Source organism: Nelusetta ayraudi, unplaced genomic scaffold (assembly GCF_046127955.1).
Source record: "Nelusetta ayraudi isolate G7.1 ecotype Tasmania unplaced genomic scaffold, CSIRO-AGI_Nayr_v1 ptg000001l, whole genome shotgun sequence".
NCBI lineage: Eukaryota > Metazoa > Chordata > Actinopteri > Tetraodontiformes > Monacanthidae > Nelusetta > Nelusetta ayraudi.
In genome coordinates, this window is record NW_027466051.1 from 443,404 (window position 1) to 469,483 (window position 26,080).

The 26,080-nt window shown below is 46.6% G+C and overlaps 2 protein-coding genes across 2 annotated transcripts; both read left to right on the plus strand.

Moving 5' to 3' along the window:
- Positions 1-1,518: 1,518 nt before the first annotated feature.
- On the plus strand, positions 1,519-9,271 carry LOC142889281 (desmoglein-2-like protein). The gene is made up of 15 exons (XM_076027956.1): positions 1,519-2,041; positions 2,967-3,074; positions 3,402-3,557; positions 3,651-3,792; positions 5,055-5,224; positions 5,303-5,437; positions 5,546-5,731; positions 5,887-5,988; positions 6,178-6,431; positions 6,545-6,687; positions 6,774-6,995; positions 7,075-7,320; positions 7,486-7,607; positions 7,719-7,985; positions 8,056-9,271. The coding sequence occupies exons 1-15, from the start codon at positions 1,994-1,996 to the stop codon at positions 9,067-9,069; spliced, it is 3,315 nt and encodes a 1,104-aa protein (XP_075884071.1). The 5' UTR covers positions 1,519-1,993; the 3' UTR covers positions 9,070-9,271.
- A 3,856-nt stretch (positions 9,272-13,127) lies between these two features.
- LOC142894085 (uncharacterized) lies at positions 13,128-26,052 on the plus strand. Its single transcript, XM_076035589.1, has 14 exons — positions 13,128-13,282; positions 14,978-15,103; positions 16,004-16,159; positions 16,435-16,573; positions 16,716-16,882; positions 16,994-17,128; positions 17,272-17,457; positions 17,543-18,081; positions 18,204-18,346; positions 18,638-18,859; positions 19,408-19,650; positions 19,906-20,039; positions 20,321-20,635; positions 20,773-26,052. The coding sequence occupies exons 1-14, from the start codon at positions 13,220-13,222 to the stop codon at positions 25,402-25,404; spliced, it is 7,200 nt and encodes a 2,399-aa protein (XP_075891704.1). The 5' UTR covers positions 13,128-13,219; the 3' UTR covers positions 25,405-26,052.
- Positions 26,053-26,080: the final 28 nt, after the last annotated feature.

The window sequence follows — 26,080 nt, forward strand, 5'->3', positions numbered from 1 at the left end:
AATGGAAACACCTACAAATTGCAATTGTACTTTGTTGAAATTTTAGAAATGTCACTTTCATTTTGCGAAAAACGAATGGAAACGCAGCTATTGTGCTAGTTGTTGTTCTTTGAAAAACTGCACTGAGTGTTTTTTGTTTGTTTGTTTTTCATTTTGTGCAATTGTGATATTTTAAGATATTGCATTCCGATTCATATACAGATTACTTTTTAAAAACTTTTTTAAAATGCCAGTTCTACTAAAAACACGCTTCAGTTAATTTCTTTTTCCTCCATGTTGCTATTTGGTTCAGTGTTGTTGTTTTGTTTTGTTTTTCAATTCCCAAAGCTTATTTATTTTCATTAAAAAAAAAAACTTTTTGTCTCTTTGGATTTTTTGGTTAAAAAAAACTACATGGACCTTGTTATAAATAATAATAAATCATTTCCTTCTTTAATAAATGTTGTTGTTTTTTATGAGTCCAGACCATTTCATAAAGACTGTGTTGTGTTCAGTCTTTCTTCTGTTCCACTAAAATTAGCGGGATGTCACCATGCTTTTTGACGCGGGACTTCGCGGAAGCGATCGGCATTGAGCTCCGTGTCCACGCACCAAACCCAGCGGGGGTGTCACCCCCCCCCCCCCCCCCCCCTGCCGGCAAGCTGCACCCCCTCCGCTTTCACCGCTGCGTGTCTGCTGACGTCATCGCGCTGAGATCGCATGACGAAGTGCCACAGACGGTGGCCAGTGATCTTAGTTGTCGGTCACTGTTGGCTGTAGTGGAACGATGACGTCGTTGCCGCCAGACTTGAAGCGGCGCGCACCTCCGCGGCCGCTTCCCGCCGTGCAGCGATTGTTTCGGCGTCTGGTCCATTTTGTGCAGCGGGCGAAACAGCCAAGAGGACAATGAACAATTATCGAGCGCTGATGGAACGTGATCGAAAACTTTTGCATCAGTGCTTGATATACGGTGGTGCAATGGTGTTGTCCCGGGTTTACAGATTCCACCGCAAGCCGATTAGTGCGGAGCCGATTTTGACCCGGGTCGATTGCCGGGTTGTTTGAGTCGTTTTGTCGCGCGACAGCGCGGCTCGGTGAGCAGATTCCACCGCCACCAAATGCCGATTATTTAAAAAAAAAAAAAAAAAAAGTGTTCTCTGATGCTGCAAAAAAGAAGAAAGTGTTGCTGACAGCTTCACAGCAACCACAGGATGAAACAGTCTGATGAATAGATGGAGAAAAAGAATGATCCTGTATGAGTTAGAGTTAGTTAACTCTTAACTCTCACAGCGCAATAGCCATAATCTGCCATTCAGTCAATAGCGCCACCTGCCGGCTGCAACGCAAATCACCAGTGCGGCCTCAGTTAACACCGTCCACTGACAGCACAATTCAGGTGCACATACACACAGACAGACACACACTGGCAGCAGGAGCTGAACCGCAGCAGTCACAGTGTGTGTGTGTGTGTGTGTGTGTGTGTGTGTGTGTGTGTGTGTGTGTGTGTGTGTGTGTGTGTGTGTGCATATACAATTTGAAGAAGATAAGAAAACATTTCTATCATAGAAAGGAAGGTGGTGTTCCAGGAAAACATTCCATCAGTTCAACCTGCAGGCAAGTCAAGAGGCAGCAATCGGCGCCAGTGTGCTGTACGACACTTTATTACTGAAAACCATAATTTTTAAACTGCTTTCAAGATTCTTGGGTTTTTGTTGTTGTTGTTGTTGTTTTTTTCAGTTCTATTTTTTGGGTTATTTGTTTGTTTTATCCCATGTTTTTGGCAGTTAACGTTGTTCAAGAACATTTGCCAGGTGGGCTGTTGCATGACTTCATTTTGAAGATAATTATAGGTCTGCAGTGTTTGAGGGCCGTCCAATGAGAGGTGAGCCAGGAGCAACAGGAAGAGGAGAGAAGAAGAACGGAGAACATCTTCCCGCAGCTGCACACAGCAACAGAAGCAGGAAGCTGTGTGGATCTTCTCCTGGTTACCCAGTGTGCAACTGTCATCCGGATCATGAAAGGTCTGCCGGTCCACGTTCTGGTGCTTGGCCTGCTGTGTGTGGTGAGTTCATACCTCCGTACTGGGGTTCGCAATTCTTTGATGTTAATGCAGTATGGTAATACTGTAATGCAGTGACTGATGCTGGGCCTGCTTTTTTATTTAATACTTTTTTTTCTCATAGTACTAATATAGTTTTGAGGGTTTTTTTCAACCTGGATGTTAACCATGTTTCTCTCTCCACACACATATTTGTGTTTTTATAGTTTGCATTAAGTTCCATTATAAAGACGCAACTTTCTTTTCTTTTTTTTTGTTTTCTTGTGTCCCACCAGTCAGTCAGTGTCATGAACAGCGTCAGTGACAATAAATGGTGCTCATCAAGTTCAAGTAATCTTTTCAGGATAGTGAGGCGCTTCCACCTCCCTCCACTCTCAATTCTGTAATAAAGAGTCAACTTCACAGTCTTAGTTTCGATATCTATACGTGGCACAACACAGGATATTGTTTCACTCATCCGCAACAGAAAAATATCCTTTGTTTTAGTTTTGTGTTTAGTTGGTGTTCTGCTGAACAGTGAAGAAATGAAATGCTGTGAACTTTACGATTCTGTGTCTGAGCTTGTCGCTGTGAAGTCTAGCTAATGATAACTCATATCACAACGCACAGATAGGCCTTTATGCCCTGACAAGTTTTACTGCTTGCCGCATTTCAAAAAAAAAAAAAAAAAAAGACATTTAATCAGAGCTGAAGGGGGATTCTGTCTGAGAAAGAGGAGTAGCTTCAGGGAAAATGTAGCACGGCTGCCAACAACATACTTTTAACTTTACACTCAGTGGTCATAAATTCCTGACTGATGGTGAGTTTAAAAAAACAAAAATAATAGATAGATTTTCCTTGAAACTGTCTCTTAACTGTGGTGCCTGCAAAAAAGTGTCAGACTCTTGGAATGCTGAAAAATTGGACGTTGTTGTTGTTATTTTCTCAGCAGGTAGTTGGTGCTGAACAGCTCAGACGCCACAAGAGACACTGGCTTGTCCCGACAATGATGCTCCAAGAAAACTTTGATTATGGGGAAGGAGAGTATATCGGCAAGGTAATACCAAGTGCGTGCGTGGGTGCGTTTGTTGGTGTGTATGAATGATGGCCGTTAAAATAATTTCACGCCTCACAGTATTTAACCATCACTCAATAAATCTATCAACTTTTCAACATTTCTAAAGGGCGAGGTAGCATGTAATGCTGTGTTGAAGCACTTTGCCAAATCAAAGAGAAAACCAACCGATTCTCTCCAGACCAAGCACAAAGTGACAGTGGTCTGGAAATGTATCCATCTCGTGTTCAGGCTTGACACTGAGTCTCTTCCAAAGAAGTCCTAGAATGATGATTCCTAAGATGGAACGTGTTGCTGTGACTCTTTTAGATCAGGTCAGACTGGGACGAAGAGCAGACGCTGTACTACTTCCTGCTGGGCCCGGGGGCTAGTGAACCACCAGTCAACCAGTTTGTGGTGGACGAGCTGACTGGACTGGTGCGTGTCCAAGGAATATTGGACCGTGAGGAGAGAGAAATATACCAGGTGAGGGACGAGCTGGATTCTCTGCGTAACCTGCAATGTTGAGACAATTTAAGCAGGACATTGTCCTTGTATCCTTTCTCTTGTTTGGGGCAGCTCACCGGCCTGGCGAGGTTCCACAACGGCACCTTGGCTGAAAGCAGAATCAACCTCAATTATTACGTGGAGGATGAGAATGACAATCCTCCAGTTTTTGCTGCTGTGCCTCCGGCTGAAGTGTATGAGTCAAGTCCGGCAGGTAAAAGAGTAACACTAAGCCAAAAAGTTAACTGATTCACTGCAGAAGTGTAGTAAATCAGTCAACTTTCTATTTGATCTATCACAGGGGTCACCAACCTTTTTGAACCTGAGAGCCACCTTGTGGGTACTCAGTCATACGAAGGGCTACCAGTTTGCTACACTCTCCTGAAATAACATGTTTTCTCAGCCTTTAGTGAAATATTGCTATTAATAATACGCATCTATATGAAGACACTAATCATGTTATTTTTTCACAATAACTATCCGCAAAGACTTCAGGTATAATAAAATATTTTTAATCATTTGATTTTGAAGTTATTGACATTGTCTAATCTATGTAAATGCCAGGGTGATTACAAAAAAATAGCAACAGAATAAAACACAATTTTAGATGCAGGTCACTAAGCCGAGACAGAGACGGATTTTTTTCAAAACCGCACATTTTCAAAAACGAAGCCGTCTTCAAAAATGTTCTCATTTACACAGAAATGCTAGAAACTATTGAAACGATGTAGTACCTATGCCAGGCCTGATGTGGCATAGGTACGTAAGTTTCCTCCCTGAAGGCGGATGAAGAGGTAGAACACCTGTAGCATGCCGTGTTTAAAGAAGCAGTAGCTCGCCTCTCCAACATTAGCACCTCTGAGAACAAAAAGAAAGATCGCTCATGAAAAGACAGTGTGGATACCAGAGTTGAACTTCTCCTTCGAGTTACTTTGGAACGCAAAGCCTTAAATGCTCCATATTCAGGTTGACTGGGAGTCGTGCTAATGAATAAAAAGTAAAACAGGAGGCTTGCAAAACGCTTTCGTTGTTTTCATTTTCACGATGCACACAATCCACGATCGATCCACGAGCACCGTGTGTTGTTGTTCTCTATTGTTGTTAATGGGAAGACTGCAGACTGGTCATTAGTAGCAGTAACAAGTCCGTTGCCTGACGTGGTTGTTGTGAGTGGTCGTCTGCAGGTCAGTCCTGCAAGGCGGAGGGAGGGGTTTAGAGCTGTGACATCAGTGTTTCCAAAAAAGATTGGTTTCACGAAGCTGGCGGTTTCAGTGAAAACGGCGGCTTTGTGTTAACGCAAGGCCAAACCGGCTAAATATTTCTATGTTTTCAGAGAAACTGTCTTCGTGTAAACGAGACAAGTTGTGCTATTTTTAGAACAGTAATGCAGGTGACTCATGGGGTCTTTTCGGGCTATCTGGTGCCCGCGGGCACCGCGTTGGTAAGCCCTGATCTCTCACATCATGTTTCCTTCAGGAACTCTAGTCGGCGTTGTCAGCGCTACTGATGCCGACAAGGCCAACACGTCCCATTCCAAGATTTCCTACAGCATCCAGAAGCAGGAGCCCTCCAACCCTGAAGACCTCTTCTACATAGACAGACCCACAGGATCAATCTTCACCAGAAGCGACACGCTGGACCGAGAGGTCAGACAGTTTTTGAGTGCTTGATGAGTTTTTCCCGGACATCTCCTCTCCGGCTGTACAATACTTTTCCATCCACAGATTCACAGTTCTTACGTCTTGACTATCATCGGAGTCGATATGGACGGGGCTCCTGAGGGCAACACAGGCACTGGCACCATGCAAATCACTGTCCTGGACATTAATGACAACAGACCAGCTCTGGAGAAAGACCAGGTATCGGACGTTCGAGAGGTCCAGCTTGCAGATTCTTTTTTTCTTTTTTTTTGCGGGGGGGGTGCAGGTTTGGAGGAAATTGGCTGCAACAACACTGTTGTGTTTCAGTACACGGGAAGCATCGTGGAGAACACGGCGCATAAGGAAGTTATGCGGTTCACAGTGCTGGACGACGACCAGATGAGAAGTGACAACTGGAAGGCTGAGTTCAATATCGTCTCCGGAAATGAAGACGGGATCTTCAGTATCAGAACGGATCCTAAGACCAACGAAGGAGTCCTTATACTCGTCAAGGTGAAGATGCTCAAACACTCAACACACACAGTGTGCACATTAAACGTACAACCACTCAGTAGCACAACAAATTTCTTTGCATGTGATTTCCTCCAGTTTTTGTAGCAGCCAGTCATAGGAAACTAGTAAGCTGACATGTGTTTTTCTCCTTTCAGCCTGTTGATTTTGAGGAAACTCCAGATCTGAAGCTGGGCCTGGTGGTGTCTAACGTTGCGCCGTTGGTGCAGGGTGGAGGTGATGGTGCAGCTGGAGGAGGTGGAGGTGGTGGTGGAGAAGGAGGACCAGGTGGGAGTGGTGGAGAAGGAGGCGAGGGTGGTGGAGGCGGTGGTGGAGGAGGAGGAGCAGGTGGGAGTGGTGGAGAAGGAGGCAAGGGTGGTGGAGGCGGTGGTGGAGGAGGAGGAGGTGGAGGTGGAGGTGGAGGTGGAGTAGCAGGTGGAGGAAGAGGAAGTGGGGCTGGGGGAGTAGGTACTGATGCTGGGAGTGGGACTGGGACTCAGCCTGTTAGCTCCACTGAGAAGAAACAGGCCAAAGTATACCCGGTAAGCATTGCGGTACTGAACGCACCTGAAGGTGTGGCCTTCAAGCCCGCTGTCAAGCCGGTCTCTGTTTCCGAGAACCCAGAGGAGACCACTCTGATGGAGGTAATTGCCGTCTATCCCGCCACTGACGACGACACTGGGGAGCCTGCGGGACACGTTCGGTAAGACAAACTCCAGCTCCCAACCTGCTATCACTGGCCTCAATAAACCTTTTTAAGTTATCCAGAGTTCAGCATACAACTCCACTCACCGTTTCTGCATCCTGGTCCCTAAGATATGCCAAAGGTCATGATCCTGACAACTGGCTGTGGGTGGACCCGGTGACGGCAGAAATCAAACTACAGAAGCATCCCGACAGAGAGTCTCCATTCTTGGTTAACGGGACTTACTTCGCTCAGATTATCGGCCTGGACCCCGGTGAGCTCCCAACAAGAGTCTTTTTGTAGGTTTTGACTTGTTCAACATCGAGCTGACATCCTGCTGCGGAACTGTCACCATCTCAGAGTCACCCGGAGGGATGGCTACCGGAACAATAGCGCTGCAGGTGGAAGACTCTAATGACAACTGCCCGTCGCTGGCCAGCGACGTGGAGTACAGCTGCTCAGGTGAAGGAGTCCTCAGCATCACTGCGGTTGACCAGGATGGAGATCCAAATTCTTCTCCGTTCACCTTCAGCCTGGTGGAGGAGAAGACCCACGGGCGGTGGAGGCTGGAGCCTGCAAACGGTGCCACTGCCACTGACTGCCTGCTTGTAGTTTGTTATCACGGCCGCAGTCTCATGGATCATCTCCAATGATTCTGCAGATTCCAGTGCAACCCTCAGAGGTCTGGAACCGCTGTGGCCCGGTCACTACCAGATGACCTTCATCATCCGGGACCAGCAGGGTCTGGCCTGCCCAGACCACCAGGTCCTGGATTTACGCGTGTGCTCCTGTGAGGCTGGGGAAACCTGTGGAACAGCGGCTCGAGGGAACTTTGTCAAGGGGTCTTCAAGTGCGGTGGGAGGGTTAGGAATCGGTGTGCTGCTCCTGGGACTGCTGGCTCTGTTGGGTGAGTGCAAGTTGTCCTGCCTGACCACCTTCAAACTTTTCATTCAATTGATACATTTTAATAGAAACAACAGGGATCTTCTGTTAGAAGAACAGCCGTGCCAACCAGTGACTCCTCACAGTGCCCTCTGGTGGCTTTGTTAAACTTGACCTTTTCTGTTTTCAGTCGTAGTTTTGTTGCTGGTAACCTGCACCTGTAAAGGAGCTTCTGGCAACTTCTCCGAACTTCCTTTTAGCACCAAAGAACATTTGATTACCTATCACACGGAGGGCCGAGGAGAAGACAAGGTCAAATATCATACTTTTCAATCTCAACATCTTTGGCATTGTGGTTGAACAGGAAAAACAATTATTCAGAACACAATTTTTTTCTGATGTTTTCTGACCTGTGTTTTTCAGGACATTCATCAAATCAGTGCTGCAGCCCTCGTTGGTGCTTCAGCGGTGCACACCGCCAACGCAGCAGCTTTCAACAGAGCAACCGCAGCAGCCTCGCTGATGAGTATGCGGATGGGTGCCACCACCGCTGCCATCGAGTCCAGGATCCAGCACAGTGGTTTTGCAGAGTCCAGCGAAGACTGGCGAGAGGCGCACCTTCAGTCGATCTCCAGTGACATGGACGACCTCGCCCTGCCTGCTGAGTTCCTCCATCAGTATTATTCCCAGGTGAGACACTGTAGGGCCACGCCTTCTTGTAGTTTAAGGATATTCAGGATGCTTTAATTCTTCTTTGCAGAAGTCAAGCAGCGAAGCAGCAAACCAGGCGGCAAGCGACTGTCTCCTGGAGTTCCACATGGAGGGCCAGAGCTCAACAGCCGTCTCAGACGCCTGCTCCAGCCTCCAGGGTTCTGACGAGGACTTGCACTTCCTTAATGACCTTGGGCCCAAATTCAAAACCCTAGCTGAGATCTGTTCTCCTCCTGGACCTGCGGCACCTCGGCCACACCCACACGCTGACCTTCCAGATGCGGGCATGATGGCGACAGGTGCGGACCAGCTCTTGGTGGCACCTGAACCGCAGAGGAACCATCGCAGGAGTGGAGCACATCTTCAAGATGTCAGCAGCGCGGCGGCGGCGTCTGGAGAGGCAACTACTTGCAGAGCGATGGTGTCTAGAGGGGCAACTGCCTGCAGAACGGTGGTGTCTGGAAGAACAGCTTCCAACACTATCAGTGCGGCTCTGTTGCCTCTTGGTGGTGCTACATTGCCCCCTCCTGGACAGCTACTGGTACTACAGCAGCAGCAGCCAGTCTACTACACTACCACTCCCGTGCTGCAGCCGATGCAGTTCGCCGTCCAGACTCCGCCTTCGGTGTTGCTGGCTGGAGCTCCGCCCCTCGGCCTGCAGGGTATGACCATCCTTAACCAGACATTCGGGAGTGCCGAGCACATTGCGAATGCTGGCGGAAACACGCCAGCCACCTGGTCTGTTAACCGACCCGGGATATTGGAGGGGGTCCGCGGGGTGGTGGCACTGTCGCGGCTTGACGCCGCCGTGGAGGAAGTGGGAGGGAGAAGGGTCATGAGTGGGACGGGTCGGCCGGCCAGATGGTCCATGGTGGGTGGGGAGGCGGAGATCCCAACGCTGTTCCGAAACATCCGAGTGACGTCTTCAACCAGCGACCAGGACCAGGTGGTGTTCACGCACAGCAGCAGCGCCAAGAGGAGGACTGGATGTACAACAGCAACGACAGAAGGGGGCACTGTCAGGCAGTCAGTCAGATTAGAGCGGGTGGCTTCTCCACTTTGAGCCACCAAAATACCACAGGGAAGCTTTTGGAATTTCTTTGTTGTTGTTGTTGTTGTTGTTGTTGTTGTTGTTGTTGTTGTTTTTTCAATTAGGAGTCAGTACAAAAAGATATTAAACAAATAAAACATGATTTCTAGAAAAGAAAAAAATCAACTTTGTTCACAGGTTTCTTGCTCAGTTGACGATTACATTTGAAAGCTGAATGTGAATCTTCATCCGAGTGACAAAATGTCTGAGTCCAAACACTCGGTGGCAGCACGTAGTTGAGCAGCGTCGGTCAGGCAGCTGTCGTTCAGACAACACAAGGTGCAGTGTTGAACGTGACACCGCCTGTTCGGCTCTGATTGGTCGCATTCCATTTCTCCGAGAGACCCACAAGGATTTCACTTGAGTGTGATTTATGTTCTGCCTTAACTCGCCTTCACAGTTCAAGGCTGAAGCATGTGTGACAATCCAGACTGCACAAACACAAGAGCTTCTCAAAACTACTCAACCGCCCCCTACTGGCGATCTAGGTCTATGGGTCTGTCACGTGTGCGTGTGTGTGTGTGTGTGTGTGTGTGTGTGTGTGTGTGTGTGTGTGTGTGCAGGGGCGAGGGGGAGAGGGGTTATCCACAGTCAAAATGGCATCAATAATAAAGAATAAAAAGGAGTTATCAAGCCCATTAATTCCAATCAGAAGAGTGTCTGGTTATCTTTAATGCAAGTTTTGCTGATTATACCAATGAATCGCTGACGTCCAACAACACAGAGGATATGTGTCTTCTTTTCTACTAACTATGAGGAACGTTCATGAAACACTGTCCTGGTTCTTCTGCTGATGACAAACTTATAACGACTGCAACACGACATCACAATGGTCAAAGTAGAGATTTCTACCAAAAAACACTGAATCAGCATAAAACCACAAAACTTCAATCGAAAGTTGATGGCTTGCGTGTGTGTGTGTGTTGTTCCGCTCTCCGATGGACTGTTTCCCTTTTGTTACATTTGAGTTTGTTTGTGCACACCTGTATGCTATGTCTGTTATGTATGTTTTGGCCCTCTACCCCCTTCTTATGTAAGCGTCTTTGGGTTATGAAAAGTGCTATACAAATCCATCCATCCATCCATCTTCTATACCCGCTTATTCCTATTCAGGGTCACGGGGGTCTACTGGAGCCTATCCCAGCTGTCTTAGGGCAAAGGCAGGGTGACACCCTGGACAAGTCGCCAGTTCATCGCAGGGCCACTATATAAATCCAAGTTATTATTACTCCCCCCTGAACTGCCACCTTATCGTGGTGGGGGAGTTTGAGTGCCCGAATGATCCCAGGAGGTATGTTGCCCGGGGCTTTATGCCCCTGGCAGGGTCTCCCAAGGCAAACAGGTCCTGGGTGATGGGACAGATTAAGAGCAGTTCAGAAACTTCTATGGATAAGAACAATAAACGGGCCGTGACGTCGCCCGGTATGGCGCAACCGGGGCTCCACCCTGGAGCCAGGCGCGGGGTTGGGGCTCGCATGCGAGCGCCTGGTGGCCGGGCCTGGTAGCCTTTGCCCACGGGGCCCAGCCCGAACGAGGGATGTGGGTCCTACCTCCTGTGGGCTCACCACCCGCAGAGGAAGCCGTAGGGGTCGGGGGCAGTGTGGTTCGGGCGGTAGTCGAGGCGGAGGGCCTCGACAGCCCGGGCCTTGGAAGCAGCCTCTGGCTGGAATGTCACCTCACTGGGGGGGAAGGAGCTCGAGCTGGTGCAGGAGACTGAGAGGTACCGGCTAGATATAGTCGGGCTCACCTCCACGCACAGCATGGGCTCTGGAACCCAGTCGCGTCCCTGCACCTTCCCTGCTGCCTCAGGTGGAGGAGTTCAAGTATCTCGGGGTCTTGTTCAAGAGTGAGGGGAGGATGGAGCGTGCGATCGACGGGGGGATCGGTGTAGCGTCTGCAGTGATGCGGTCGCTGTACCGGTCCGTCGTGGTGAAGAAGGAGCTAAGCCGAAAGGCGAGGCTCTCGATTTACCGGTCGATCTACGTTCCCACCCTCACCTATGGTCATGGGCTTTGGGTAGTGACCGAAAGAACAAGATCGCGAATACAAGCGGCCGAAATTAGTTTCCTCCGCAGGGTGGCTGGGTGTTCCCTGAGGGACAGGGTGAGAAGCTCAGCCACCCGGGAGGAGCTCGGAGTAGAGCCGCTGCTCCTCCGCATCGAGAGGGGCCAGCTGAGGTTGCTCGGGCATCTGTTCCGGATGCCTCCTGGACGCCTCCCTGGGCAGGTGTTCCAGGCATGTCCCACCGGGAGGAGGCCTCGGGGAAGACCCAGGACACGCTGGAGGGACTATGTTTCCCGGCTGGCCTGGGAACACCTTGGGATCCCACCGGATGAGCTGGAGGAGGTGACTGGGGCCAGGGAGGTCTGGGCATCTCTGCTGAGGCTGCTGCCCCCGCGACCCGACCCCGGATAATGCGGAAGAAGAAGAAGAAGAAGAAGTTATTATTATTATTTTTTTTTTTTTTTATTATTATTATCATTATTATTATTATTATTATTATTATTATTATTATTATTATTATTATTATTAAATCACCTGAATTCATCCAGCCTAAGTGATTAGTGCAGTAACAGGTTTAAAGCTGCCGGTAATTTTCATGAATGCATGTGCAATCAATATTGTGCCGGCAGTTATAATAATTATAATAAATAAATAAATAATGCCAGGATTTCAAAAGCTTCATTTATCTTGAATGTGAACATTTAAATATGGGATTCAGTTACAAAATCCAACAGCAGGCAGAGTTCAGAATGTGACGTGTTTGTTTTGTGTGTGTTTTCACAGTAAAGCCATACCTGCGTGCCGAAGCATTAAGACAGGAATTCTTTTAAATTGCACCCGTCGGGAAGAGTAGTGAATGGAGAGACGCTGTCATTGTCATGGCTCGCAGAGGAAGATGAAAGAAGCCGATCGGCTGAACCTTGAAGAGAAGCAGGGTCGTACAGAGAACAATTTGGTATGGCTGTTGTTTTTTTTGTTGTTGTTTTTGTCTTTGTTTTCTCCTTGGAGGTAACAACGACTGAAAGCAGATAGAAAAATCTGGGCTGGCTGCTCCTCAAAACACCAAGATTATATTTCATTTTTTGCCTACTTTCCTTTTGACCCCAACACATCCAGTCAGACAACAACTGTGACTTTGCGGTCATGGCTGCACTTGGCTATGTACAATTTTTGGGACATTATCCTTTGATCTTTAATGATGAAGTTCCACACTGTGCATTGCCCCCATTATCATATTTGGACAACCCAGAAACAACCTGTGCACAGGTTGTTTCTGTGCTTCCAGCCTCCAACAATCACAGCCTGTATATGCTAACCATGCTAACCATGCTAATATCAGCAGCAGAGTCATAACTTCGATGGAAACTATTGTTTGAGTACATTTTGAATAAATTTGCCAGTTGCTCGTTTGCTAACAACATCAGAAATGTGGAAACGTTTAATATTGACAAAACTGAAATACTCAGTAACAGTCCACCTTGGGACGTCGAGTGTGACCTCCTTTTTGTTTTCTCAACCAAAACTAGTTCAACTTCTACTTTGGTGTCGTAACACAAAAAAGCTATAAAAACAAAACTGGAGGCAGATGTTGACACAACCCTGGTGACTCATCAGGCCTTGCCGGGCCTGCGAGCTTGAGCCTCCTCAGCGAGCAGCACTGGTGAGACCCTTCAGGTGAAATTGGATCACAATTTATAATAATTACAGAATGCAATTATTATTATTATTATCATTATTATTATTATTATTATTAGTAGTAGTAGTAGTAGTAGTAGTAATAGTAGCAAGACATTAGCCAGGCAACACAGTGAATCTGCAGGTGTGGCGCAGATATCTACTTGTGCTCTGCCTGTCGTGTCCTATCTGTCTTATCAAGCCTACAAGCCCTCGGGCCACTTCAGTGCACAGACACACCTTACAGAAACATGCATACATCGTGTGACAGTGGAGGCGCTCAGGTGGGCGGGGCGAAGGGCCGCAGGTGGGAAAGGTGGGGGAGTAGGGGTGGAGGGTAGCTACATTACGTCGCCCTGCAGGACTGCTTGGTCACATCCAGACGCTGCTGGTCCCTCTGGGCTCCTGCAGGGACCACTGGAGAAGCTGCAGGACTGCTGCAGCCATGGCTTGGCTCACAAGCTCGGGGGGAAACTGTCTGAAGCTGCTGCTGCTGCTGCTGACCTGGGTGAGTCTCACCTCCCCCGACCACCACCAACACCACCGACCTTCACCTTCACACACAGTCTAACGGACAGGATCCCTCTGCAGGACAGACAGGTCTATAAATACCATTTAAGTGATGGCAGGAGAGAGAGTAGTAGTAGTATACACAGTACAAACAAACAAAAAAAAGGGCATGTGAGAAAAGCCTGAAGGAAGCAGATTCCACCGAAGTAGAAAAAACATGATGAGTAGAAATCATGGTGGGAAAAAGTTTCAGGAGCTTCGGGGCAGCTTGAAGCTCGACAGTTTAAAAAAAAAAAAATACAGAAAATACAGTATATCTGTCGTAATATCACTTCATTTACATGAGAAATTAAATTAGATTTTTTTTTTATTGTTTTTTTTATGCACACACACACACACACACACACACACACACACAGCCTGTGTGTGTGTGTGTGTGTGTGTGTGTGTGTGTGTGTGTGAATGTGTGTGTGTGTGTGTGTGTGTGAAAACTGTCTAATTTTACAACCGAAAAAATAAAATTCTAAAGAGTGGGTTATAGCAATGCAGAAATAACCACTAGAATTGTGGTTGGAAACACATCAAAACATGAATTTCTGTTTCTTTTTTACAAAAATATCGGAAATTTGGTAAGTGATAAATAACAAAATACAACTTACTGGACTTTGGCAGATTTTTAAGGCATCAGTACTTTACCTGAGTAATTTCTTCTTCTTACCACTTTTTACTTTGACTCCCTACATTTGTACTCAAATGTGTGTATTTTCTACTCCTTACATTGGAAAAAAGAAATTGCTTTTGTGTTTAATAGTGTTTAAAAGATACAAATTCTGTTGAAAGAAATTCACTTATTATTTATTCTAGTTGTTGCTAGCTATTTGAACGCTGCTGTTGTGGAGTTGAATATAAACGTAGATGTATTTTAGAGACAGATGATTACTTTAGAGGACCTTGACTTTGTAGTCGCTGTTCAGTCCATAGAAAAAGTGTAGAAAATAACATTGGTTATTGTTATTAAAAGTGTCAACATCCAACAATGACTCACTGGTCAGAATTATCACAGATTACAGTTTGGTTGAGCTGCAGTTGAAAAAGAAAATAAAAATCTATAGTATTGAGAGTAGCAAAGCTGTTCAAAATGATCCAGATGCTCATCAAGACCTCTGATCTCTGGTCTGTTCAGTCCAGTTTATTCAGTTACAACTTTCTACTCTTTGCAAAATTATCAACCAATGCATTGTTTCGTTTATGACAAAAAATAAATTAATTCATTCATTCATTATTTGTTTATTTTACCCCAGTAAATTTCAGAACCTGCACTTTTTTACTTTTACTTGAGTGAAGGAGTCATAACAGTACTGTCACTTTTGCCAGAGTTTGTTTTTATTCACACGAGTATTTTACTTCAGTACAGATTGTAAATACTTTTCCCACTTTACTTTTGTCCAACCTCCTAGTCTCACACCTCTGGAACATCAGCCACACCCAGCTTTTAACAGCTGCGGCTGTAAACTGCGTGACTCGCTCCTTCATTCGCAGGTGTTCTGCACTGGTGATTACCAAACTGGAGAAGCAAAACGCAGCCACAGAAATGTCAAAGTGCTGCAAATGTTATTTGCCGTCCGGCCAGTTCACAGCAGCCATAACAAAAAAATTAAAAAAAACACACCAGTAAACCACCTTCTGGTTCCAGGTGCTCTGTGCTGAGTCAACCGCTGGGAGGCAGAGGGTGCTGCAGAGAACCAAGAGAACATGGATCCTTCCTCCCGCAAAGATCAAGGAGAACACCGACTACACCAAACGGTCCTACATCGCCAAGGTCCATAAAGCTCCCACCCTGTTTATTAGCACTGTTCTCACACTTTTTTTTTTGTTCAGTCAAATGGTGGCACTGCCAAGCATGTTACCACTTGTGGTTGAAGATCTTTACTGTCGACTCTGCTTCACCTAAGCTGCACTGCCTGAGTGCTAACTCCTGTCATGATGAACAGACTCTTCACACTGCCCTCGTGCTAGCAAACACACTGCATCTTTTTTATTATTATTGTTATTTTTAATTTTTGTATGAAAAGGTTGCTTCAGTAAAATGAAAAAAAATTGTAATGTACTTATTTTTTCTTATTGCATTTTAACATTCTTAAAAAGACCAAGCAGGAGTCGCACCTCAAATTTTGTTGTTTGCTCTTTTTACAACAGTAAAGGCTTCTGATTCTTCTGGAAAAAATAAATAAATAAAATAAAACAGCGCTTGGCCCTCATTGGCTCAGATTTGATGGCTGTTTGACGGCGTTGATGGCCTTTTTTAAGGGACTCCAGGTATATTTTCGCAAGTATTACTGGAATCTTCTGGCGGCGGGTTTGTCCAAATGACTCAATTCGAATGCCTTTGACTGCAATTTATTTTTCATGCTCAACAAGTTTTGCCACATTGATGATGTTTTCCAGTCCAAGTGATTAACACAACAAACAGGAAGGAGTTTTGAGTTTTGAGTCACAAGATTTTTCAAGATTTTTCTGACTGTGCTGTGTGAACACAACATTACACAAATGCTGTCTTCAGGGCCTTTTTAGTGAAAAAACATTTGGCGTCATCATCTCAGCCAGGTGTGAAATAAAAACAAATTTAGTGGGGAAAAACACTTAATCACTGACTCATCGAGTCAGACTCAAAACTTTTACTTTCAATGCTGTGTTGTGTGTTTGTTTTAATTTTTCCCAGATACGCTCCGATAGAAGCACAGAAGCGAAGGTGGACTACTTCCTCACCGGTGAAGGAGCCAACAAGCCGCCCTACAACCTATTCATCGTGGACCACAACACCGGGTTCGTGCGCATCACAGGCATCGTGGACCGCGAGGAACATCCCACATTTCACGTAAGTCACTGTGCAGTGTTAAACGTGCAGTGGACCAGTTGAGATGAGGGTGGTCTTAAGGGGAATCTTCTAGAGAAACTTTGTGTTTGTGAGTCTGAAACCGAGAGAAAGGTCCAGGGTTGCTTTTTTAAGATTGTTTCCGTTCAGTCAACAAATACTGGTCGGTCAAAAGGCTCAGAAAGAGGATCTAGGTTTTGGTGTTGGAGATGTAGCTGGAAGGGTTTAGTTTTATGACCCAATCAAAACTCCTCCTCCTTGAATGTCCCTGCCTGCAGTTATCAGCAGTGGCCAGGTTCTCTGACGGCAGCATTGCCGAACCCGACATCCCCCTGGTCATCACCATTGAGGATGAAAACGACAACCCTCCCTTCTTCGAACTGCACAGTGGCAACATCACAGAACGGAGCAAAAAAGGTATGTCAACGTTCAAAGCCAAGAAACGAGTTTGTCCTGCTGAAAAAATCTTTTTCATTTGTTTGATTGACCAAAAAGACAAACAATCAAAAGTTCACACAGTCACGAGGTACGTCATCTTCCTGTGGCTGGTTCCCTACAGGAACCTTTGTCCTGCAGATCGAGGGGAAGGACAACGACCAGGAGGGAACAATCAATTCCCAGATCGCCTACAGAATCCTCAGTCAGGAGCCGGAGGGCAAACACATGTTCTTCGTTGACGAGACGACGGGCAAACTGTACGTGAAGGAGGACACACTGGATCGAGAGGTAGTGCCATCTTTTTTAGTCCTTTGGTACAATTTAGACTTTCTGTATTTGCAAAACTCACAGTGATGAAACATAATCATGAATTCCCATCTGTTTTGTTATGTTTGACAGACTGTGGACTTCTACAGACTGGTGGTCATGGGCACTGACCTGGGGGGACAACCAGGAGGGCTGACAGGGTCAGGAACTGTGGAGATCCACATCCTGGACATCAACGACAATCTTCCCACTTTAGAACATTCTGAGGTGAACCGTTTGGCCTGCAGAGCTGTAGTGAACTGGCTCCTAATTTCTTTCATTAGCTTTGGGGGGTGAAATGCTCGTTTGATGGAGGAACTCTACATTTACCTCTTAAGGTATCACAGAGATGTTTTCTATCCTGTTTGCAGTACTCTGGCGGAGTGGATGAAAATGTTCACGATGTAGTGGTGATGAGGATCAAGGCTGTAGACAAGGACCTGGAGCACTCGGACAACTGGCTCACTGTGTTCAACATCATCAACGGAAACGCAGACAATCTCTTCTCCATCGAGACGGATCCAGAGACCAATGAGGGAGTCTTGAAGCTGATCAAGGTATTTCAACTTGCAGCATGTGGTTTTACAGCATTTGGCGTGAACTGTGCTCCCTCATGACCATGTTTTAATTGCATCCAAACAGCCCGTGGATTTCGAGGAAGTCCAGAACCTGAAGCTGGGCCTGATGATAGAGAATGTTGCTCCATATGTGGAGGGTGGCGGCGTAGAGATGGATGTGGCTGTTCAGGTGGGAGAGGGTCATCTTCCTGATATGTCAGGGGGAGCGGGTGGGGGGGCAGGGGCTGGAGCAAGTGGAGAAGTTCACGCAGGGGGAGCTGTTGGGATGGGAGGAGGATTAGACGGCAGTCTGGAAACAGACTTGAATGGTGGTATGAATGGTGGACTCTCTGGTGGGCTGAGCGGAGAACTTGGAGGAGGTATGGACGGAAATCTTCACCCTGCGGTTCACATCCACGGCCCAGCAGGTGGCTCTGCGGAGATGAGCCCAAAGAGCTACCCCATCATGATAGCGGTTAATAACATTCCAGAAGGTCCAGTGTTCATACCTGAAGTCAAGGATGTCCCTGTGTCTGAAGATCCGAAGCAGCAGCCTGAGGACGGGATAATCACAGTGTTTGCTGCCATCGATCCAGACACGGGAAAACCTGCTGAAGACGTCACGTGAGTCCAAGCTAGCGTCTTAACGCCACAAGCCTCAGGGACGATAACCCTGAACACATTCTCAACTCGTCTCAACTCGGCACTTCATCTCTTTCTGGTCTTGGTTCCCTCTGTGATTCCAGCTATGCCAAAGCCTTAGATCCAGACAACTGGCTTGTCATTGATGAGGAGACAGCTGAAATCAAACTCAACAAGCAGCCGGACAGAGAGTCGCCTTTCCTGGTCAACGGTACCTACTATGCAAAGATTCTGGCCATCACCAAAGGTAAGGCAGTGATTGGGCCTCTTGTCCTCGCCTCTGGAATTCAACTCTCGTATTGTGTTTATGACCTGCACACAACATGAGGAGCTCATAACTGCACTTGCCAGAGAACATTTATGAAAAGTGATTTAGAGAATAGAACAAGTACAACCAGTTTGTCTGATGGATGTGACAGCAATAAAAAGAAGGGGGTGTCGTAGAGTTGATCTGAATATATAGCAGATCTTATCTGCTACATAAGAGGTGTAGAGATGTCACTGTGATTTTTGTAACGAGCTGTCGCTCTTTTTTCAGACATGCCGGCCAAGACGGCCACGGGCACTATCGCCATCAAGGTGACTGACTCAAATGACCACTGTCCCACCCTGACCAGCAGCCACACCAGCCTGTGCTCCGACAAGAAGACGGTATACGTCACCGCCGTCGACCATGACCACGGCCTGAATGGCGCCCCTTTCACGTTTACAGTTGTGCCCGACGGGACGCAAGGCAAATGGGATGTGGAAGACGTCAACGGTGAGGCATAACGTGTCAATGATGAAGCTGACAGGAAGCACAAGGTTGCAAACCTTATCTTTGTGCAATCTTCATGTTATCTGACTATCTTAATGACTTTCAAAGTGGTGACCGAATCAACTAGTGGCAAAGACGAAATGAACAGTTGGGTTTGGAGCTTTATTAGGGCCCACATTTTCTCCTTTACATTCCAATGGGAAATGTTTTTGATTTGAACTGGACCAGTTCGGACCAGTTGTATTTCAACTGGACCAGTTTGAACCCTAAACACTTTGGAGGAGCATGATAACAAACTACCAAGAATGACGACCAACCATCCGTTTTATATGTTTTTGTTTTGAAGTTCATTTTGTGTTCCATCTGCTTTGGGTTTCCCTTCTAAGTTAGCCTAATGCAGTCAATCTTTGTTTTTAAAATTGCTTGTTGCAGCTATCACTATCATTAAGATGACACTATATTGTATATTTGAGGTAGTTTCACCTTCAGCAAAACATGAAAGTAACTGGTTGCAAGAAAATCTATTTGTCCGTCTTTTGTGTTGTGTCCAGGGACAACAGCGGCCTTCCACTCCAGTACCACCTTGTGGCCAGGTGTGTACAAGCTGCAGGTGGCAGTGGCCGACGCTCAGGGTCACTCCTGCCCGGATGACCAGCCATTTACCCTGAGCGTGTGCACCTGCGTAGAGGACACGGAAGACTGCAGTGCCAGGACTGCCAGACAGGCTGCACCCTCGTCAGAGCTGTCTGCCACTGCCATTGGCCTGCTGCTTTTGGGGTTGTGTTTGTTGCTGCGTGAGTCAAGTCTTTGTGGCTGTCTGAAAAAAATATTTCTAAATTAAACTTGATAGATGATTGTGATTTAGCAATTTATTGTCAGTGAAAACAAGTAAACGAAAGAACAAAAGAAATCGTGTCTCTCTTATCCTTGTAAAAAACAAAAAACACAGTCTCAAACGGTGTGTGCGTGTGTGTGTTGTAAGCAAATCTTGAGACCAGGTGCAGGTCAAGAACACTGACAAGAGGTGTGTGTTTACTTGTCTTGTGCAGTCGTCCCGCTCCTGCTGCTGTTCTGCCAGTGTGGCGGCGCCGACTCTGTTTTCCCTGAACACTTCAGTGAGCTGCCGTTTGACGCCAAGGAACACCTCATATCTTACCACACGGAAGGCAGGGGCGAGGACAAGGTGTGTGTGAGAGAGAGAGAAACTGAGAAACAGAATGAGGAAGAGAGAGTGTTTGTGTGTGTGTGTGTGTGTGTGTGTGTGTGTGTGTGTGTGTGTGTGTGTGTGTGTGTGTGTGTGTGTGTGTGTGTGGAGGGGGTGTATGAGAAAAATCAAGTCAGGGCAGGTTTTAAGCAACAGTGTGCAGAAAACATCTGGAGAAGGCAGTACTGAGGTGGGAAAGTTCAAAGATTCTTCATATTCCACTTTTCAACTAAATTCCTGCACCGCTCTTCTTTCTCCAGGAGGTGCCTCTCCACAGTGTGCCCGTGTTGTTGGCCAACCAAAACAAGGTTGAGATGGGCCAGGTCCTCAGCTTCAATGCTGCCGCCCAGTTCACCGAGACTCAGCAGAGTTCGTCGTACTACAACGAAAGCGTGCAGCAGTACAAGGAAACAAGCGAGGAATTTCTGGAGGTGGACCGGGCTTACGCCACCACCAGGGAACTGTTCAATCGGGGAAATACGCTGAGTAGGCAAACCCTCGGCATCCAGTCATCCTCAGACATATTTGAAGACATCGCACTTTCTGATCACTTCCTCAGTGATTACTACACACAGGTGCTGCTGCTGCTACTCAAATATAAACTTTTATATTATTATATTAACAAATTTTATATACACACACAGATCATAAGACTCTACTGTGTCCTGACCACATTTGCATGCCTGGTATATTTGTTTTTCCTCCTCAACAGAAAGCTGCTTGTGTAGAGCCGCTGAACGATGTTCTCCTGGGCTACAGTTTCGAAGGCCAGGATTCCCCTACTGGTTCACTGGGCTCCTGCAGCATCCTGGAGTCTGAAGACGACCTGCAGTTCCTGAATGACCTTGGACCAAAGTTCAAGACTCTGGCAGAGGCCTGCGCCCCACTAAAAAGACCAACGCCCAGTGCCTCAATCCAGATTGAGGTGGCCGAGACCCCTTTCCCGCCTCCGGTGGCACCAGCGGCCTCCCTGACAAGTAAAGTAGCAGCGGTTGTCACTGCCGCCGCTGATCTTGTTGAGCCAGTTGTCAAGTCCAACAGGGAGCAAAGTGTCGTGACTAAACACACAGATGTCAACGTGGAGAGAGTCAACAACTCCAAGATGTCAGTCAGGGCTGCTCTTCAGCCTGCCGTCATTCCACAGTCCCAGATCACCGCCATCAGTCACTCCTCCAACATTGTCCCAGCTGCTACACTGCCTCGTCCAGCTCAGACGTTGGTAGTGCAGCAGCAGCCGGTTTACTACACTACTGGTGCTGTACTGCAGCCCATGCAATACGTAGTTCAGCCTCACATGCAAAGTACGGTTCTGCTTGCCGACGGAGCACGACAAGACAAAATTCAGGGCTTGTATGTGGTAAGTGGGCCCCAGAATCCTCTGTCCTCTGGATTAGTTATGACTGCACCCCATGGTGCTACTTCTGGACTTGTGGTGCCTTCAACCCAAGTTCCACCTCCTGGTGTTCTGATAAGTGCAACCCAAGGCCCTCTTTCTGGGCTTGTGGTGCCTTCAACCCAAGGTCTTCCTTCTGGGTTAGTTTTCCAGGGCACTGAAAGCCCCCAAAGTCACAACAGCCCAATCAGTCCAGTCAATCCGACTGTGTTAGTGCCCATGGGCCAAGTTGTGCCTCAGAGTTCAGTGTCAGTGGAAGGCTGGAAAACGGTCGGACCACATCCTGCTGGTAATTTTACTCTGGTCAAGGACAAGAGTAGTCCAAACGGGACACAATTTGTAGCTCCAGGTTCATCTCAGGACATTTTGCCCAGAGGTGCTAACCTGGTCAAAGGGGCTGCTCCCCCTCAGGGGGTGCTAAGTCCAGCAGCCCAGGGGAGTGTCTTTGGCCCTCTGCCAAGACACACACTAGCTAAAGATGTGGGAGTTTTCATATTAGAGGGGTCAGGATGGGAGGGGAATACTCAGGTGGAGGGTTTAGAGACACTGGTCACTGGACCATTGCAAGTGGGGCTGGGGCACATGGTGACAGCAAATTCAGAAGGTAGACCAGCAGGGATTTTACCAGTTATGATAGGTCCTCCTGGGAAAGCAGAGGTTAGCATGAACCAATTCCAACCAATTCCTCAGCTCAAAGACGTAAGTGATGGTGTTCATGTTCAAAAAGCAGGGAAAAAAACAAGGTCACGAAAAAAAGAGAAGGTCCCAAATGCTGAAAAAACAACACCAATGGCTAAAATCACAAATGCCCATCAGCCTTCACAGATTAAAACATTCCAGGAGGAAAGTAGTCTAGTTTTCAAGACCCACAGTGATACAATTGATGAAAAGCAAGAGTTATTCTCGTTCATATCAGAGCAGCACATGACATCAAATCACCAGCCTGGTGATTTTGGCGGGGGTGAATGTGAAGACAAAGTCAGAATCCAAGAGCCTCAAAAAGAGGAAAGAGGCAAAACTTCAGATGAAAGCCCTCAAGTAGATGCTGTGGAGTCATTCCCAAAAAGTGTGCTGGAGACGTCATCCGAGCAGTTTGTCCCAGATCAGCTGATACCCAGCTGCAAAGTTTCCTCTGAGAAATTCACAGATAAATTCAGTCAGGAAGAAGAATTTGGTGATGTAAAGGGAAACTCAGATCGAGGGGACTTTCTCTCTGAAAATAATGTTGATGACTTGAACGTTGACACTGATGTGTCTTCAAAAGAGTTCATACCTGGACCTGGTCTCACTGAATCAATTGACAAATGCAGAGAAGCTGAAGGAGTGTTGACCTCATTGACAACAGATCACGTCAGCACAGTAGAAGATCAAGTATGTATGAGCTCAAAAGAAAGTGTGGACACGTGTGAAGTGAAATTTTTTGAGGATGAAGCTCACAAAGAAGATACGTTGATTCATGTTGATGTTGGTGACTTAAGAGATGAGGGGACAACTGGACCTGATGGGATACAAGCAGAAGAAAATGTGGAAGAACAATCCACTGTCACAACTGGTGCTCACAATGAGGCTGAAGAACAAAGATCAGATTCTGAAGTGGAAGTCATGGCTGTGGCGGGTGAAGCATCACCAACTCCCAGTGAGACATCAGCTACCACCAAGTCTGAGGGTGAGTCCGTTCCTTCCCCAGAAACAACTCTAGAGCTGCCAGTGAGTGAAGAATCAGAGGAAGTCCCTGAAGAGAGGGAGACTGCTGATAAACCAAAACTTGAAGAAGATTGCAGAGAAGAAGATGTCTTGGAAACAGAAAAGGTCACTGTCACTTCCACTCAGGTCCAGGCTGAGGAAAACGTAGAGAACATGGCAATTATAGATGACAGTGTAAATGAAGAGGTTGAGGAACAATGTGATGTGGGCGAGGAGACCTCAGAGACTTGTGCTGAAATTTCTATTAAAGCTGAAGAGATGTTTGCTACTGCCCTGGAAATAATATCAGAACCACCAGTCAATAGAAATGAGAGGGGCAAGATGGATAATACTTCTGGCAGCGAAGCAGCAGCACCTGAGCACACTGATGTGGCTGAAAAAGAGGAGGAACTAAATTCAAGTGAAATATCTGAAGAAGGCAGACGAGAACTTGATCAACCAATCACATTGGTGGAGTCAGATCAGGTGGGATCAGATTCAGGTGATGTTAGTGATGGAGAAAAGGAGGAGATCGTTGTAGAGAAGGTTTCCCAGTTGACCTTCAAAAGTGACAAAGACACTGATCCTAAACCAAGTCCTCAACCGGAGAACGACTTGATCCCAGATCAAAACTTCAACTTTGAAGCAGAGGGTGAAGCTGCAGTGGAGGGAACAGTATCGTCAGAGTGGAAAGATTTATTCTTTTTGGTTGACAAGGAAAGAAGTACAGAAGCTAAACCAGAAGAAACTTCAGTCCTGAGTTACCAGGAGGCTGTGAAGGTAGCATCACCCCTACAGGCCAATGTCAACAATGCAGACATCCAAGTAGAAGAATTTGAAAGAGAAGGTAGCAAAGCCCCAAGTCCACCAATGAAGGATCAGCTCCTCCTAGAAGGCACCACAGCAGATGGAGTGCAGGAGGAGGAGGTGGAGGCAGAGGCAATCTATGATTCCTTCTCAAGTGACGATAAAGCCACAGAGGAAGAAATTGCATCTGAGGGATATTCTGAAGACAGCGTTGGAGACAAAATTAGGGATGATGTTTCAGAAGAAGCTGACCAACAACCTATAGACTCCCAAACGATTTCCATCTCAGACGAAGTCAGCGAAGACCATGACAGACCTGATGAAGGTCTTGGAGAAGACAACAAGCTGAACCCTGATAACAATGTCAGTCATGGAACGAATGATGACGTGGAGGAGGAGCCTCCACCCTTCCAGTGTACCACCAACATGTTGGAGAATGATGAAGTCAATGCTGCAGCTTCTTCCAAAGAGCAGCTGTTGCCTTCAGATGATGATGTCAACAATTTGGATGGTGAAATTTATTATACTCTAGGAGACCAAAGTGAAGTGGGCCAAGAGGAGGAAACAGGAGAGAGAACAAGTCTTCATTCAGTCAACCACCTCGACTACTCAGATTCTGTAAATGACCAAGACGAGAGAGTTCTATCATCATCACCATTCCAACGAAATGTAAGCATCCCAGACATAGAAGATGATGCTAGTGAAGAAAATGAAGAACTGGTAGTGAGTACTGAGTCTTGCACGGTGCTGGAGAACCCCTTATCTTTTGGGATGGCAGCATCAGAGGTGACTGTGACTGAAGAAAAGCATTGTGAAGAGGTCGCTTCAGATGGTGAGATCATCTTGGACGCCGGCGGTCAGGAGTCCATGGTGGCCACAGGACAAGTTCTTAGTCCACAGGCAGACCAAGGAGGCACCGGCAGCAAGACTGACCATGGGGATGTGGATCAGCCTAGTTCTGAAAACACAGACACACTTAGGGCTGAATTAAAAGATGAGGAAGGTTTAATATTGGTCAAATCTGAAAAGGAAGGACTCTACGAATTCAGAGAGGGAATACTTATCGCACCTGCTGAGGCAGTCAGTTCTCTGGAGACTGTGGAGGACGACATCTTGCCCCTGGTGTTGGAAACTGACCCAGTCTCTAGTGAGGCAGAAGAGGGCAGTTTTACCCCGACACACGAGGAGGCCGCGGACCTCGTTCAGGAAGGTTCTAACGAGAGAGGTGAACCTGAAGGGTTCCAGACTTGTTTCTTAGATGTTGAGCTAAAAGCTTCTCCTGGTGCACAGGAACCAGAGGAAGGAAACGGAGGAGAAGGAGGAGGAGAAGGAGGAGGAGGAAGAGGACAGGAGAATTCCGGTACTCAGGTTTTGGTCAAAGAGTCAAAGAGGACCAAAGCAGAGTCCCGGAAGGCTCTGCAGCACTCCAAAAGTGCATCTGGGAAGTGCAAACAGCAGTAGGTAGTTTCAAGAGACAATCCAGGAAGTCAGTGATGACTTCCTATGTCTGTGTCACGTGGTTTTAGTCACGTTATCACCTTCTCCAAGATGGCAGGAATCCAAACAAAGTTCCCACCGTCATTCTTTTCTGGATCTTGAAGTCCTGCAGTTTGGCCCATCTCTCAACACAGCTGACTGAGGTTCTTTTAAGTTTTTTTGCAATACCACCTACCAGCCACCAGGAGGCCACATACTGTAAAACTTTAATTTTTGTCTCACGGATTTCATTTTTATCAAGATAGCGATGGTTCTTGCAAAAAACGTAGTAATAGGATTTTACCGAAGATGTCTGAAATATTCAGAGCAAAATACAACTTGAACTTTTGGAAATTTCGAGATTTCAAGTGCCTTGTGTAAATTTTCTTGTCAATGTTTGGATATTTCTATTTCATTTCTATTCTAAAACTAATACTATCTGGGAGGGTCTACAATAAAAACTTCTGGTGTAATAGAGAACTATGTGATCTGGTGTGTATGGTGTGTGTCTCTACTTTCAACAATGTTGGATTGTTTAAAAACTATTTAGAGCCTGTTCAGTCCACTTTGACCTCTGTCTTTTTCCTTGCAATTTTCCTTGAAAAGGAATAAATAAATTTCCGAGACTTTTGGAATGACTGGCTGATTGTGTTGCTTTGCG

What these genes read in the sequence shown, in the direction of transcription:
- LOC142889281 (XM_076027956.1), top strand. Translation starts at nt 1,994, where the DNA reads ATGAAAGGTCTGCCGGTCCACGTTCTGGTGCTTGGCCTGCTGTGTGTG. An exon ending in ATGGTGCAGCTGGAGGAGGT is followed by an intron (nt 5,989 to 6,177) that starts GGAGGTGGTGGT and finishes GGAGGAAGAGGA; the next exon opens with AGTGGGGCTGGGGGAGTAGG. An exon ending in GGGACTGCTGGCTCTGTTGG is followed by an intron (nt 7,321 to 7,485) that starts GTGAGTGCAAGT and finishes TTCTGTTTTCAG; the next exon opens with TCGTAGTTTTGTTGCTGGTA.
- LOC142894085 (XM_076035589.1), top strand. Translation starts at nt 13,220, where the DNA reads ATGGCTTGGCTCACAAGCTCGGGGGGAAACTGTCTGAAGCTGCTGCTG. An exon ending in AGGAACATCCCACATTTCAC is followed by an intron (nt 16,160 to 16,434) that starts GTAAGTCACTGT and finishes CCCTGCCTGCAG; the next exon opens with TTATCAGCAGTGGCCAGGTT. An exon ending in GAGTCTTGAAGCTGATCAAG is followed by an intron (nt 17,458 to 17,542) that starts GTATTTCAACTT and finishes GCATCCAAACAG; the next exon opens with CCCGTGGATTTCGAGGAAGT.